This window comes from Ovis canadensis, chromosome 20, assembly GCF_042477335.2.
Source record: "Ovis canadensis isolate MfBH-ARS-UI-01 breed Bighorn chromosome 20, ARS-UI_OviCan_v2, whole genome shotgun sequence".
In the NCBI taxonomy this organism is placed as follows: Eukaryota; Metazoa; Chordata; class Mammalia; order Artiodactyla; family Bovidae; genus Ovis; species Ovis canadensis.
Window position 1 is genome coordinate 28,351,371 of NC_091264.1, and position 17,494 is coordinate 28,368,864.

General features: G+C 43.8%; 1 protein-coding gene across 3 annotated transcripts in view; it reads right to left on the minus strand.

The window, feature by feature from the left end:
• Positions 1-17,494, minus strand: part of KIF6 (kinesin family member 6) — a 428,493-nt gene that overhangs the window by 61,323 nt on the left and 349,676 nt on the right. For all 3 annotated transcript variants that reach the window (XM_069562627.1, XM_069562629.1, XM_069562628.1), the window contains exon 15: positions 16,620-16,675. In XM_069562627.1, the coding sequence (XP_069418728.1) occupies positions 16,620-16,675 (56 nt within the window). The remainder of the gene's footprint in view (positions 1-16,619; positions 16,676-17,494) is intronic.

The following is a 17,494-nucleotide window of genomic DNA, read 5'->3' on the forward strand; positions in this document are numbered from 1 at the left end:
TGGTAGAAAAATATGGTGATGCAACCTTTCTATAGAATATTATGCAGGCATTAAAAGGAGTAAGATTGCATCCTATTAATATCTCCACCCTTGGGGCAATCTCTCTCTTCCTCACTCCCACTCAGAAATCTCTGAAGCCTACCCACTGCCAAAAAAAATACTCATGCCACTTTAGCCTTAAAAGGAGTGAGAGGCTTCCTTGGTGGCCCAGTGGTTAAGACTCTGGGCTCGCAATGCAGGGGGCTTGGGTTTGATCCCTGGTCAGGGAAATAGGTCGTGCATGTCACAACTAAGACCCGGCACAGCCAAATTAAAAAGATAAATAAATAAAAATTAAAAGATATATAGCCGCAGCAGTTGATTTGGAGGGATTTTATATGTATATTCATACTTATGTGAAATTCAGAATGCAGGATGTAGAGAAATGAACATGATATGCTTTTTGTCTCTTTTGGTGAGACAAGCAACCCAGTCTTTCATAGAAGAATATGAATTTAATATAATTATTAATGTTGACAGTATAATTATTATGTTGACAAGGATAAAGGATTTAGAAAGGCTAAAGGGGCATGGGCATTTTTGTTTGGCAATGGGTAGGCTTCAGAGGTTTCTGAGTGGGAGTGAGGAGGAGAGAGATCGCCACGTGCTATGGCTTGGAGATATTAATCTTTAGGATATAATCTTACTACTTATTACCCAGAATTCTGATTTAAAGGTGGTCAACTCCAATGACTCAATGGATATGAGTTTGAGCAAGCTCTGGGAGATGGTGAAGGACAGGGAAGCCAGGCATGCTGCAGTTCATGTGGTCGCAAAGAGTCAGACATGACTGAGCAACAACTTCCTATCGGCAGACTACTGCCCTATCTGCTGTTTCCCTCTCCACTAGACCCTTCTATCCAATGGATTTCTCTCTTTTGGCATCAGTGTCCTTGGATTCTACTTTAGCAGTGCAATAGCTTTTTGCTTTTGGCAGCAGTCTGAGTCAACCCTGACTCTGACCTCCTTCCTCTGCTGTTCATCTCCTGCCCCCAGTAACAACAGCAGAAAGGTACTGCCGTTAGGTTCCCACTGAGGGCTGACTATGGAGTCACCACCTTGCCTTCCAAGCGTTGGACCTCTTTTTCCATGTGGTGTCACCTCTGGAATGGGAGTTAATAAAGGTAGTGTTCTAGTTATTGCACCAGGGGGTGAGGCGAAGCTAAGCCCTTCCTGACTCCTCTCCATGTCGCAGCCTTTCCTTTTCACAAGACATCTCTGCAGGAATACGCTGAATATGTTGCTTCACTACCTTCAAATGTAGACCTGGCCTTGCTTTGGATTATGGGTGCAGGCAATTAATAAACTTTACGTCTTTGATGTCCCTTATCTATTACGTTTACTTGGCACATTACCCATTTCTGTACTCATTCCTTAATTATTTGCCTTTGTCTTCCAACAAAGGGAGTACCCAAGACCTCTAGCATTTGCTAATGAGTTATAGGTACTTGCAACATTCCAATTATTTATTAGCAGGTTGTCCAGACTAAAGCATCATCAAAACATGTGCTAATAAGTTGTTTTACAAAACACAATTAAGTTTTTAAAATATTCAGGCATCCTTTAAGATGTCTTCAATAAAGATTAAGTCAGTAAAATCAGTCTTTACCTCATTACAAAGCTTATGCTTTCAGCAGTAAGATTGCCAGACTCGTGGTCTGCTAAAAGGTTTAAACATCTGCAGGCAAGAATCACGTGATCATGCAGTGGCTAGTGGCCAAGAGACCATGATGTGCAATTATCATGTTCAGTTTTGACCCATGTCTGTTTCAGTGAGGCCTGTGCACTATGACCAAGGTTATGTTAGATGTTTTTTGGGGTAGTGCTATGGTGAAGTAGGGCTGGGAAGGGGACTTGTGCATGCATGCTAAGTTGCTTCAGTCATGTTCAATTCTTTTGAGACCCCGTGGACTGTAGCCCGCCATGCTCCTCTGTCTGTGAAATCCTCCAGGCAAGAATACTGGAGTAAGTTACTATGCCCTCATCAAGGAGATCGTCCCTACCCAGGGATCAAACCCACGTCTCCTGCGGCTCCTGCACTGCAGACGTATTCTTTACCACTGACCAACCAGGGAAGCCCTGATAACTCTCAGTTGTTAACAACTTTAAAAAAAAAAAAAAACAGACAAGGGGGAGAACAGATACATGTATATGTATGGCTGAGTCCCTTTGCTGAAACTATCACCACATTGTGAACTGGCTATACCCCAATACAAAATAAAACGTTTAAAGTCTGGGGAAAAAAGAAACAGACAAATCAGTCTTATTATCCAAGGCAATTTTTAAAAATTAGAGAGAGGCAACTGTCCTAGGGTTCTTCCAAAAAACCTTAAGAGAAAATTAAAACAAGTGACAGACTGGAAGAAAACATCTGCCACACGTTCCATAGAGAAAGGCCCAATATCCAGACGGTACTAAGTGCTCCTGCAAATCAAACGGAGAAATTCAACAACCAATGGGCAAAGGATATGAGGCACAGGGAAGAGCACTCACTTCCACCAGCTGTCAGCAAAATGCAAATTAAGACAATAAAGAGATGCCATCTTTTTTTTTTTTTTTTTGCTCTCCAACTGGCAAAGCCTAAAATGACTGATATTATCATGTAAAAGCAAGGATGAAGAGGAATGGGTTCTGTCACACACTGATGGGAATATAAACAAACGAAACCCTTTTGCAAAGGCAACTGGGGAGCACTCAAGAAAATTAAAAATACATATCCATTACCGTTCTCCCCAGCTCTACTGGGCATCTACCTCAAAGAAACACTCATGTTTGTACACAAAATCGCGTGCATTGTGACAGAGAAAAATTGGAGGATAAAAAGAAATTTCTCTCACAAGGGAGTAGTTAAATAGATCATGGTTCACTTATACTTAAAAGTAGCCCCATTAAAAATGGTAAGCAGTAGACCCGTGCTCACTGTAAAGAGTGAAGAGCAAGGTGCAGAATAACACGTACTTTATGGTCCTACTTATCCAACAAGATAAGGCATCTTTGAATAGGTCTACTTCTGTCTCTCTCTCTGCCTATCTATCTATTATCTATCTACCTACCTATTCCCTATCTTTCGATCATCTATCTATGCCCAAATGCACAGAAGGGAATGGAAGGACATGCATCAAATTGTTGAAAGTGGTTCCTCTGCTCTGGAGAGGGGTCTTGGTTGGTTCCAGGGAAAGGAAATAAAGAGGATTCTTACCTTTTGATATGTATATTAATGCAGTGTTTGAACATTCCAGAGCAAAATGCACCCATGAATCACTTGTACAATTAAAAAGGTACCAAGATAACCCTGAAAAAAATCCATAACTGTTTAAGCTCTAGAGAGATGCTAGTAAGGGTCCTGTCACTGACTTGGCCCTTCTTCAGCTCCCGCCAACCTCTCTGCCTCCTTCATTATCTTCCTGGGAGTAACGGTGGGGAACGGCTTCCTTTACTGACTCCTTTTGTTTCTTTTCATCAACTTAACTCAGAGAGGACGTGTGACCTAATAGCCCCTTTTCAGTTGGCTTGTGAACGTTCTGCCATGTGAGGGTACTGGCCTTAGAGCCCAGCAGAAAGTGGGCTCGAGTTCTGCCTCTGCCTCTTACTAGCTGTGTATTATTGGGCATGTGTATGAGCCTCTGTAGACTTCAGGTTCTTCGTCTATATTAAGAGGATAATATTATAATAGCACCTCTATCAAAGTTAGTTATTATTATGATGATGGGGACTTGATCTCTTTGACTCTTAGTGGCCCCAAATCTGTGCTTAGACAACTGATGCTGCGGCGGCTCCTAAGTCGCTTCAGTCGTGTCCAATTCCTGATAGTTGGTTGCAAATATCTCTTGCAAATATCCCAGTCCTTTCGGGCACCCCCAGCACTGACCAGACATCGATCCTAGACTCTGGGGGGTCCCTGTGGCACTGCCTCTGGTTCTCTGCCTCTGGGCCTCCTTTCAGATTTGCTCAGGCAGCTGCCCGGGGTCCTGTTGTTAGGACTTTCCCCACACAAGCTGCCTGGGTTGGGCTTTTGTTCATGAGATGCCTGATGGGGGATGCAGTCCAGATGTGCTCGGGAGGGAGCGTCCCTGCTTTTTAAATGCTGCCTAACCACAGACACCGACCTGCCGGAAGGGGAGCGCAGAGTCCCTGGTGTTTCATCGCCTTCTCTGAAAGTCTGAGCAGTACCTAGCAGCCTTGCTGTGGAGCTGTGGGGCTGTGTGTGCCTTTTTCAGGCTTAAGTAAGCTGTGGTGCAGACTGAGCGTTAGAGAGTGGGGCTGGTCCACAGGGTCTTGTCTCTACCTGAGGCCAACACCAATCCATGGCCCTCTCCACCCCAGGCAGAACAGGGTGAGGTGGGGACAGGCCCACTCTTGCATGTGCTGTGCTTTGGGAAACTATTGGTGGTTTTCAGCAGAGGGCTCATCAGTGATTTTAGCTGGTTGATCGTGGACATAGCAAACCGGCTGTTTTCAGCTCTTCCTTGTTCAGCATCACTGACGAAGCCCCTACCCCCACTTCCACTCCAGTTACCACCGTTCCCATGGTGCCAACTACCTTCCTCCAGCAAATGTGTAAGGGGAGCCCAGCTCATGCTGCTGTGTTTAAAGATCGTCTCTTTCCCCGTCAGAGGGTGCTGACAGAGCCCTCAGCCTGCGGGGTCCACCACTCACAGATACGTGCCTGTCGTTCCCCGTCCACGAGCTTCCTGGTTTACAGACAGGGTCACAGATGTAGAAAACAAACTTATGGTTATCGAGAGAGAGGGAGGGGGTGGGACAAACCGGGAGATTGGGAATGACATATACACACTATTATATATAAAATAGGTAAGTGATAAGGACCTACTGTATAGCACAGGGAACTTTACTCAATAATGACCTATATGGGGAAAGAATCTAAAAGAGTGGATATGAGGATATGCATAACTGACTCACTTTGCTGTACAGTAGAAGCTAACACAATACTGTGAATCAACTACACTCCAATAAAAATTAATTTAAAAAGAAGTTGGCACTTTTCTGCAGGGGTATTCTGATGTCTAGATAACAGTATCTGCTGGCAAAGTTATTTTTGAGATACTTGTATGAAAATGATCATGTGAAGAAGGCACATTACTGCTATGATGAGATTAGAATGCATCAGCCGCCTTCTGAAAATCTGAAATGACTCTGCTATGAGGAGAAGAAATTTTACTTTAAAGCATTTCATTAAATGAAATAGGTGTTGGGAAAATTGGCTCTTTGGAAAAGATTCAGCTTTCAGCCTCAGCTTATACCGCATTTCACAATAAACTCCAAATGAGTTGCATGTGAAAAATAGAACAATAAGAAAAACCAGAAGAAAATTTAGGAAAGCATTAGACAAATATCAGGCAATGAACAATCCATCATTATTACTATTACAATGACCCTTCCTAAGTATAAAAGCGCTGGAGGAAGTTGTAAAAGACCAATGAATTTAACTGGATGAAAATAAATAAAATCCCTATATATTATAATGTACTTTCCAAAGATTGGTCACTATTACTGTTGGTAAAATGAAGAGACAAGGGCAAGGTGCTTCCTGGGGAAACTAGAAATAAAAGAATTGATGTCGCCTTATAAGTGTTGAAGCCTGGTGTGCTGCAGTCCATGCGGTCACAAATAGTCGGACACGACTGGGCAACTGAACTGAACTATAAATGTTCAATTGGCAAAACCTTCACACCTGTGAGATAGAGCCGAGAGGACACGAGATGTCCATCATTGTGCCTGCTCTACACGTTCAGTTTATAAAACAGAAACCTCCCCATCACACCTTCTTTTGCCTAGGTGGACATTTTCTGAAATTCAAGACCTTTCTTCCTCCCTGTAACATCTGCCTGGACCAGACATGCGTTTCTGATCCAAAGACAGCACATTGTTAAGCTTGCCAGCAGCAGCTGTCCTGAAGGCCTGGAAAAGATAAACTGGGCCAGTCAAGTTCTCTTTCTCATAACTTTGAGCTAGAGTTAGTTGCTCAGTTGTGTCCGACTCTGCATCGGTTTGCGACCCTATGGGCTATATCCGGTCAGGTTCCTCTGTCCGTGGAGTTCTCCTTGTAGTCCACCAGGCTCCTCTGTCCATGGGATTCTCCAGGTAAGAATACTGGAGTGGGGTGCCATTTCCTTCTCCAGGGATCTTCCTGACCCAGGGATTGAACCCAGGTCTCCCACATTGCAGGCAGATTGGTTACCACCTGAACCACCAGAGAAGCCCTTTGAGCTAAGGAACTTTGAGCTAAGAAACAAGCAAATCTTTAGCTTGTTACCTTGGGAGCAGAGTTAAAGGATACTTTCAGGTACAGCTGGGGCCAGAACAGACCAAAACCACGAGCAAGCACGACCCATGGTCAGCAGGGACAACAGGTTGCTAGAGTAGACGTGCACAGAGGTAGCAAGAGGCCCTGACGGAGGCACGGGCAGTGTGCTGGGCTCTGGAGCTGCACGGGTTCCTGATGTCATTCTCACCCACCCCTGCCCCACTCCCACCCCGGGACCTGGCTCTGGCCCCTGATTCAGCTTGCTGGGCTCTCAGATCTCATTGCTGTATCTCAGTTCAGTTCAGTTCAGCTGAGTCACTCAGTCATGTCCGACCTTTTGCCACCCCATGGACTGCAGCACGCCAGGCTTCCCTCTCCATCACCAGCTCCTGGAGCTTGCTCAAACTCATGTCCATCAAGTAGGTGATGCCCTCCAACTATCTCATCCTCTGTTGTCCCCTTCTCCTCCTGCCTTTAATCTTTCCCAGCATCAGGGTCTTTTCCAATGAGTCAGTTCTTCAAATCAAGTGGCCAAAGTATTGGAGCTTCAACTTCAGCATCAGTCCTTCCAGTGAATATTCAGGACTGATGGACTCTCTAGAGTCTTCTCCAACACCACAGTTCAAAAGCATCCATTCTTCAGTGCTCAGCTTTCTTTATGGTCCAACTCTCACATTCATACATGACTACTGGAAAAACCATAGCTTTGACTAGATGGACCTTTGTTGGCAAAGTAATGTCTCTGCTTTTTAATATGCTGTCCAGGTTGGTCATAGCTTTCTTCCAAGGAGCAATTGTCTTTTAATTTTATGGCTGCAGTCACCATCTGCAGTGATTTTGGAGTCCAAGAAAATAAAATCTGTCATTGTTTCAATTGTTTCCCCATATATTTGCCATGAAGTGATGGGACTGGATGCCATAATCTTCATTTTTTGAATGTTGAGTTTTAAGCCAGCTTTTTCACTCTCCTCTTTCACTTTCATCAAGAGGCTTTTTAGATGTTCTTTGCTTTCTGCCATAATGGTGGTGTCATCTGCATATCTGAAGTTATTGATATTTCTCCCTGCAATCTTACTATTTTTTGACTTTGAATTGGTTTATGTATCTGAAAGAGAAGTTCACTGGCATGCAAAGAGTCGGTCAGCAGGTAAATCCAAGAGGAAGCCACTGCACTGAGCAGGTCTATGGCTGAGTGTGGGTAGCATATGCTGGGGTGTATTATAATAGGAGCTATCAGAGGGAGCAGATCATTGACAGGAGGCTTTGAAAGCACCTACTTAGAGAATACCAGAGTGACAGTCTTCAAAGATGAACAATTCAAGTCATTTGATTTATCTGTGGCTGTTTGGAGTATTTACATTTGAATACATAGGGGGCTTCCTTTGTAGTTCAGCTGGTAAAGAATCTGCCTGCAATGCAGGAGATCTGGGTTCTATCCCTGGGTTGGGAAGATTCCCTGGAGGAGGGCATGGCACCCCACTCCAGTATTCTTGCCTAGAGAATCCCCATGGACAGAGGAGCCTGGTGGGCTTCAGTCCTTGGGGTGACAAAGAGTTGGATACGACTGAGGGACTAAGCATGGATGGATACACAGCATGGATAGACAGGATGTTTCGAGATTTCACTTTAAAGAAAATAATGTAGCTTGACTTTGAAATTATAAGTTAAGAGTGTAGAGAAACTGTTGTTTTCTAATTCTTATCTAAAAAAACTTTTTATTTTGTACTGGCATTTATCTTTCAAACTTGGTGCTGGAGAAGACTCTTGAGAGTCCCTTGGCCAGCAAGGAGATCAAAATAGTCAATCCTACAGGAAATCAAGCCTGAATATTCATTGGAAGGACTGACGATGAGGCTGAAGCTCCAATACTTTGGCCCCCTGATTCAAAGAGCTGACTCATTGGAAAAGACCCTGATGCTGGGAAAGATTGAAGGCAGGAGGAGAAAGGGACAACAGAGAATGAGATGGTTGGATAGCATACCAACTCAATGGACATGAGTTTGAGTAAGCTCCAGGAGATGGTGTAGAACAGGGAAGCCTGGCATGCTACAATTCATAGGGTCGCAAAGAGTCGGATATGACTGAGCGACTGAACTGAACTGAACTGAAGTAGAAACCTAGCATATGGTATTGTCTTTTCTGGAGAAAAGTGTATTGTGCCCAGAAGAGAGGTGGCTGGGGTGGAGGCTGCCTGGAATCTCTGTGGGGATATTCACTCCCCTGGGCACTGGACACCTGGCAGGGCTTCACCTTGCCCGTGAGAACCTTGCTCTCAAAAAACACTTCTCTTTGCTTTGACTCCTTTATGCTTGGGGATGCTTATTCACTAACCTTCCAGTAATAAATCTATTTTGTTTCTGGGAGAAGAGGCCTTGGATAGAGGCAGTTTAAGAGTTCCTGTCTATAAAAGAACATCCTCCAGGGTAAATTAACAGACTGCCTCTCTAGGTTATAGGCAGACTGCCTCTCTATGTTATAGTGAGTATGACTGACAGGGGACAGCCTTCCTGAGTTCACCCTGCATGGGCCAGCTCCTGGACCTTGTTTTATTCCCTAAGGTAGGACCACTCTGTCAGGACTCTTGGGAGGCCTCCATCCATCTTTTTTTTTTGGCTGACATTCCAACCAAATCACTGGTTCCTTCCTTATATGTGACGATTATTAGTGTTACCTCTTGTCAGTTAATACACTCCACAGTCCTCCAGCTTGCTCAGATCATTTTGCTGTTGTTGACTATCTCCAAACTAAGACAGCAAACACTCAATCAAGTCTATGAAGATATCAGTCATACTGGTTATGGGCTGTCACTCCGGTAACTGCACGTCTTAGAGTTTCAACATTCTAAATTCCCTCTGCTCTTTTCATCTTTAGATATACCGAGTCATCTCAAAAGGTGCCAGTCTATCCTGCTTTTAGCAATTCTGAGAATCTATATTCTGTTTATCACCTTTTCTGACAAAATGTCTGTTTCATGTGATCAGCTATAGGTTCAATACAACCGAAAATCATTTCTTCCTTTTTGAGTCTCTTTAAAGATGGGAGGGGCATTCAGGATGGGGAGCACGTGGATACCCTTGGCGGATTCATGTTGATGTATGGCAAAACCAATACAATACTATAAAGTAATTAGTCTCCAATTAAAATAAATAAATGTATATTAAAAATAAAATAAAATAAAAATGGAAAAAAAACCCAAAAGATGAGCTACAATTTACTGATCCCTCTGCACATCAAGTAATACACAGTGTGCCCTCCCACAATTAACAGGAACCACTCACATAGGATTGGTTGGGAGGAGCTGGAGTCAGTGTCATACAACAGGTTCATTTGTTGACATAGGACTTTTTTTTCTAGAAAGTTCAAGAAAAGGTTGTTAAATACAAAGGAAGCTAGCAGAGCTGAGCCCAGGGGATGGTAGGGACACTAAGGACTGAACCCAGCCCCTCTCCCCACATGCCTCCTCTGAGTCCAGTGTGGCCAGTGCTCTTTCTTAGAAGGAAGCGCTTCTTTCGTGTCGTGGGGCCCTTCTGTCTGTGCATGTGTTGTTCACGCCTCCACAACTCAGCCCTCAGCCCTCAGCCCTTCCTATGGGCTCTTCTATCACGATAGCCTCGTTTTGGGAGAAAAATGGATGTTTTGCATAGTGTTTCCTTATGTATTAGAAATTTAATGTGTCTTTTTATTTATATCATTATTTTTTATTAGGATTATAATTGGTTGAATTAGAGTACTAGTCATAAAATTGCATGGGCTTTGAGAAGTCTTTCCAGTCTTAATCTGCCTACAATCCCTGCTGTTTTTTTAGCATGTGACTGCATTTATTCCATTACAGCAGAGGCACCGTACGTAAAGCCAGCTTTTAAATTCCTCATTCACAGCTTCCTTTTTTTTCCAGGATAAATAACTCTAAGCATTTTGGTCCCTCATAGGAACTACTATCCACTCCTTTATAGACATATCCTGTTTCAAGCCGCAGATCAATATCTTAGAGGTTTGTAGTGAATATGATTGCTGTCGGCCCAGCATTTCTTCCTTTGGAGACAGAGACTTCTTCAGTTCCCTAAAACCTGTACTCAGCTTCTATGGAGCAGGTGGGCTGAGACCTGAGGAGGGAGTGAATCAGAACGTTTCACTCCCTGGATGCAGGGTCTCCTTCAGAGATGGACACATGACCTAAGCCAGGCCGGTCATTCCCCCTCTAGGGGTTTTTGCCAACAGTGTTGGAAAAGACCCTGTTTACTAGGATCTTTTGTCCAGAGGTTCCTAGCCTTTTTGGCACCAGGGACTGGTCTTGTTGAAGACAATTTTCCCACAGATGACGTAGGGGTGGGGGCAGTTTCAGGATGATTCTTATAAGCCCTCAACCTAGATCCCTCGTGTGTGCAGTTCACAGGAGGTTTGTGCTCCTAGAGAATCTAATGCCGCTGCTGATCTGACAGGAGGCAGAGCTCAGGCAGTAAGTAATGTGAGGGATGGGGAGTGGCTCTAAGTATAGAAGGAACTTCGATGCATGCCCATCATTCACCTCATGCTGTACGGCCCCGAGGATCATGCTCTATGACCCCTGCTATGCTCCCCATTAGCTTAGACCTTTGGGAAGCACCTTCCCACTAAACTGGGAGAGACTCCCAGAGAACCCAGTAGAGTTGGGAGGAGGGGAGAGGAGGGGAGAGGGGGAGGGAGAGGAGGGAGTGGAGGATGGGGAGGAGGGTGCACATGAAGCCAAATGCATTCCCTGGATTTCCTGCTTTCACGAGACAATGAAATTCCTCTCATGCTTACAGCCAAACATCCTGGCCAATACAAATTGAACACAAATTAATTAAATTTGTTTGATAAGAGTAATTAAAAAAATCAAACTAATGTGCAAACAGAGCTTATTATTTAAAATTCATGTGATGAATTACTTAATAAAGCAAAAAATCCCCCTTGTAACGTTTTCATCATGACTTTACTGCTTTTCTCTGAACCATCTCTTTTCCCATAGAAAGGCAGAATTCCCAGGAAATGCAGTGCACACACATGGAAATGCTGGGCAGAGGGAAAGGGTGTCACCTTGACTTTTTGCATTTAATTTTGAGAACGTGCATTTTTTCACATTATGGTGACATATTTTTATTTTGTGGTCCTTGATGATTTCTTTGCCTGCCCTTAACCAGGCTTTCCCTGGTCCAGTTGATTGGTGCTCATTTGGTACTTAAGCAGAAGTACTTCATTACACCCATTTCTACTAAACCTCATCTAAGTTTGTGATTTGAAACCTCTCATGTTTTCTGAAGCATCAGTACGTGCACTCAGTTGGAATTGTATAGAGCCTGAACATACGACCCCTCTATTTTATTTTGCAAGCTGCTGGAAATGAGAGTTGTGACCCATGTGAGACACTGAACCCTCCAGGGCTGCTGTAGGTCTGCAGCACACCTTTCCACAAATTAGAAAAAGGCACCCCTCTCTAAGGGTCAGTGCAACTGTGGGCTAGTGCACATGGGATGGAGAGCTAGGACAGGCTGGGTGTCATCCTTGCAACTGGGCTCCACTGGGTGAAAGACCAATCATTGACCATGTTACCCTTTTCATCTTCTTGGGCTCCATATGCATGAGCTAGGGTCTGGTATGAGCCTTTTGTTAGGCACATCAAATGAAGGGCAACAAGATTCAGGAAAACTGAGTAGTAGCTTAGTGAAATATTAAACTCAGAAAATTTCAGAGGCAGGTAAATCTGAATTTATGGAGATAATATACTGTATTTAAAAGTTTTGGAATTGGACAGAAATGGACTTTGATCCCAGACTGGCCACTTAGCAGGCCACCTCCCTGATATTCCATTTTTAAAAAATCTGCAAAATAATGATCATACGATAGTTCAGAGAATCTAGGCTACATCAACTGTAAGATCTGGTCTCATTAAAGAGGTTTTTACAATGAAAAGACAGCCAATGGATTGTTAAATGTATCCTGATTTCAGAGGTGTTAAGACTGTAAAACTTATGTATTTTAGAATCTATCACACATGTATAGACTGCGGTTCTTCTCTGTGGAGATTAAATGAGATACTGCACTTGCTAAGCTCTTGGCACGGCCCAGAGCCAGTGCTCAGTGAAGCTGCAGTGGGTGCAGTTATTTGGAGCTGGTGACAAATAGTAACAAGAGAACAGACTTGACTGAGGCCTTCCCAGCCTCGCAAGACAATCTGGATGTAGGGTGAGATACTAGGAGCCAACATGCACGGCAGGTCCAGAAGTAAACCTCAGAAGAAGATGAAAGCACAGAAGATGCACAGTGGAAAAACAGTCCCATGAGTTCTGCTGATGGAGACCCAGATCTGAGCAATGACCTGCCCGAACCCCAGATGCGCAGGAGAGACACTCTTCAAAAGGGTACTGTTCAAACGGTGGGCTAGCCGTCCTTGTTTGAAGGTGAAGCAGGAGAGGGAAAACTTCCAGAATGTTCTGTCAGCTTTTCTAGCACTTGGGTTTTCTTCTTCCCTGCTCACTGACATCTACTTCTGTTACATTTCCTGTGATTTCTGAAGTGATCACTGATTGGCTCCCCGGGGAAAGCCCTTCTGTTGTACATCCTCTGATGGATGTTTTCAGTTAGGCCTAGAGGGGTCTGTGGAGGGTGAAGAGGTGCCAAGATGCGTCAGTCAGGCTATTTCACCTGCCTCTGAAGCTGCTGGTTCCCAGACTGGGCGAGCGCGGGCCTCATGCCAAGGAACAGCCACTCATTGTTCTCTGATGCCAAAGACAATGCTGCCAGAGGTAGCTCGCTGATGTAGAGAAACCAACGCCAGGATTCTAATAAGTGAAAAACAGCCTGGATTGTGCCTCTGCTTTGGAAGCCATCTATTTCTTTTCCTGCGGTTTAATGGCATTTTTAGAGATATGATCAGTGGAGGTAGGGTGTATATGAATGCGTGATGGAACCTATGATGGAAAGTGGCCTAAATGCTGTTGTGTATGGGGCAGGCAAATGCAATGAAAATGGCTCTCCTTTCGAAAACAAAGACCTCATTATTCAGGGAAGAGATCCTGAAGAAATTAGTCATTTCTTCCATTTCTGACTTCAACTTGTTTCAGCATCAGGACTGATGTAAATGGTGTACAGAGAAGGACGAAGAAAGGAGTTTGTGGCAAGAGTTTAATCTACTCAGTTTGGGTTGGTTTGTTATAAGAAAAGAAAATAACATGGAAATTTTGGTTGAATGATTATGCCAAGTAAAAATTAGATATTATATGGTTGCTCCTGAACTAATAACCTCTAGGGATTTTTAATAATGAAATTCATGGACTTTCCCGGTAGCCTAGTGGTTGAGAATCTGCCTGCCAATGCAGGGGCCATACATTTGATCCTTGGTCCAAGAACTAAGATCCCACATGCTGCAGAGCAACTAAACCCCGGAGGTGCAACTACTGAAGCCCGGGCACTCCAGAGCCCATGCTCTGCAACAGGAGAGGCCACCGGAAGGAGAAGCCTGAGCACCACAGCTACAGAGCAGCCACCACCTGCCACAACTCGAGAAAGCCCCTGTGCAGCAATGAAGACCCGGCGCAGCCCAAAATTAGAAAAAATAATACACTTCTTCAAAAAAAAGAATGAAATTCAAGTGGCAGCTCTAGATCACAACATCAGAGAAAAACCAAATTGCCCGAGACGACAGCGGCAACCTGCAGTCGAAGCGTGTGGGCTAGCTGGTGTGTAGATCACAGACAGACCTTCCCTCTCCCCTAGGCAGGCCAGTTGCACAGGCGCCCCCAGCTTCTCACTCCACCCCGAGGGTCCGGAGAGAGGATGTGGCTGAGCCTGGGGCTGGAGCTGAGTCATCACCCCACGCACGTCATGGCACATCCGTGCCACGCTCCCACCTCCAGGCTCTTAGAGTCACTAAAGGACGTGTAGGGGGATGAAAATTCCACTTGATTTAATTTCTCCCTAGGAAAAAATACACTCAGTAATGTTGTAAATCTCTTAAAACCAGTTTCCTTCAAGGTTGCCTTGGAAATTTTAAATATGTGTACAAGTTCCACCTTGTACTTCCTTAGTCTTAACCCTGTGTCTGAGATGCAGTGGTGGTGGTGGTCGGGGCTACTCGCTGTGGTCAAGCACCGTCAGGGGCTTGTTGCATAAGGAGGCTGAGTCTCAACGATCCACTCGCCTTGGCCCCACCTTGGATCAAGAGCACATCTGAAAGATAGGTGGCCAGGAGGTGGGTTTTAAGCCTATTATTTGCATAAAATGACTTAAGAGTGACATTGGTTTTATTAGCACCACTGAACTACCAGCCACTTTCTCATTAGCAATAAATGTTTGAGTTTTAACACTGCTGTGAACTCTACTTATTATTATTCAGAAAACACAAAGGTTTATTTGCCCAGGGCTTTCTCTAGTACATCTGGACCTTTTGTGTGCAAATTACAGACATATTGTCTGGAATACCAACTACAGCCTTCAGATCCCTGGCCTGGGCAGCTGTGGGGCAGCCTCTGATTTGCCTAATCTCAAGAAATATGGCAAATTGGATCCATCAATGTGTGTTGTTGCATCAAAATTATGGAGAATTTAAAATGACTTGTGACAACAACTCACTGTACTCAGAGTGAAACACTAAGTTATTAGAATGGGCCACTGTTGTCTTCCACTGTTTGTATATTTCATTAGTGTTGAAACAGTTCTATTTTGGTTTAGAGAGTTAGATGTTTTCCAAGGACAAAACTTTATGTCACTTTCTGGGGAGAAACGATTCATAAAATGTCCTCCCCTCTTGTCTCCCCAGGAGTGAAAACAGACCATTAGGTCCTTTGAGTCAGATGACTCTGACAAGCTGGCTCTGAATCCGCTTAGGCCTGTTTCCCCTTCCCTCATCATCGGTTTGGGTCACTGATTTCTATGAGAGTCTGATAAACTATAAATGCTATCTCTAGAAAAGTGCTCCTGACCCTCAGTTTTTTTTTTTTTCATATGGTTTCAGGGGTTTTGAGAATTTAAGCCAAGAAAGGAGTTTTACATAGGATTTTAAGAGAGACCAATTACATTGAAATAGTTACCAAGATTTTAAAAAGTTTTGTGATATAGAAATAGCTATATGTGCTTTTATATAAGTGCATTAAATAACAAGGTCTACTGGTGAGTCTAATAACTACTGTAATTTTGAAGCACTGATGAGTATAAAAGATATTTTACGGTGTCTGCCAACTGTGTTGTGAAGTGAAAATGTCGGTAATTTCCACTGTGACAGGTGCTGGTACTTCTACTGTGGTCTGCTGCGGACATTCATCATTGGATGGAGCGCTAAACTGCAGTTACAGGTTAGTGAAAATAAAGGTGCAGTTTCCCTCCATCCAAGTTGCTGGACCTTAAGTCAAGAACCTCTGAGACTCTAGAGATCCTTGTCCTGGCGCTGGGTGCGGCTCGGGGCTTGTTGGCCTCAGTTCTTTGTTCAAGCCACAGTAGAGAATGCAGGGCTACCCGGTTCCCTAACTGAAATGACCCCAGGCTATTGTTAGTTGCCATATTTTGTAGGAAAAGCCAAAAGGGATGTTCATAGTGGCCTTCTGTCCTGTCCTCACTTATGAGAGCAGAGAGGTCGAGACGAGGGGGACACAGGAGTCAGCTGTAACAGTCTTAGCTAGCACAGAGACGAAGCCAGAAGGGACCCCCTTGGTGAAGATGCCCAGCCTGGGAGATGGGTCTCTGTGTGTCTTCTAGCTTCGGGTGAAAGAAGCATCTTCCTCCTCTCACTTTGACAAAGATCTGAGGCACAGTATTACTGAGGTTGCCTCTTGCTTTAACCTCACTTTTCCAGGGATGCTCATCTAAATGGGGGAGCCCCATTGGGCAGCCCAAGTCCTGGGAGGGCAGAGTGACTCATTTTTGCCTCTCATTCTCCTAGTCACTGAAGGAGATGAAATGGTGCTGAAAAATGCACACCTGGGCCAAAAACGATAAGTACAAGCTCTGGGAGGTGTGAAAGTGTTCCACAGTCCCTTAAAAACGTGAAACGTTGCTGCAATAGTACAGTTATGACCAGCTGAGCCATTGCTGGAAAACACCAGGGACAGACAGAACTTGCTCATTGGGAGGCTCAGACTTAGGCCTGCATGAGGATGAACAATTCAAGATCTAGACAAAAGAAAGTGATTTCCCTGATGAATGGTGGGAGAGATGACAAACTTCCAAGGAGAGGTGCTCTCAAAGCAGCCTCCTGGGCAGGGATCTTCTGAAACTGGTCCTCACGGCTGTTTGGAAGCACATTATGACCTGATTTTCACCAGGAAAATGGCCTGTGAAAGAGGCTCACAGAGTGTCATCTGCTTACCAATTTTACTTCTTGCTTCATTTATGCTTTCTCCCAGGGCCTTAGCTTCAGAAAATCTGGAGGGGGAGAAAAAAGAAGAAATGAGAGTTTAACATTTTCTGTTCATCCTAAATTATGTTTTAAAAATAAGAGATTCCTGAGAGGTCTCTGTTATAAAACTTCATGGAAAGGGACATAAAAAGACAATTTAAATGAATGAAATACATTTGACTTATGAGCAGAAATAAAATTTGTATTAATTACTGGTGTCATGCATTTTTACCCCACTCTTCAGTGTAGAACTTCCTTCGCATAGCCTCTAATTTACGACTCTTGATTCCTAATGTTTTATGATACCAAGAAACCTGAGGAAAGCAGGGCTCTACGCCTTAGGTGCGGTGTTCTATTAATCACAGTACCGAGATCTTAGAGTCAGAGAATATTTAAATAACTTTTTTCTTTCTGATCTTTTCTCTTTTTTTCCCTTACTGGTAAACCATGGCTGGTCATGAGGCAGATTCACGCCATCATCAGTTTCTATAAATCAAGTCGTATGGGACGCAGCCACATGGACTCCTTTGTTTACTGTCTAAGGCTGCTCTCACACTGCAAAGGCAGTTGAGTGGCTGTGACGAAGGCTATGGAGCCTGAAGAGCTGAAAATATTTACTATCTGGCTTTTCCCAGAAAAGAGTTTGTTTACTTTTGTTATAGATGATGTTAAATCACATTTTGGAACTATCAAAGCAAGAAAAAAAAAAAAACCCTCATTATTCCCTACCCAGAAATAGACCTATTCTGAGATCTAGTCTTCTTTCTAGCCAGTTGTTACAGAGTTAAGATTATATATATATATATATATGATTTTGTGCTTTGATTTTTTTCCATTTAGCATTG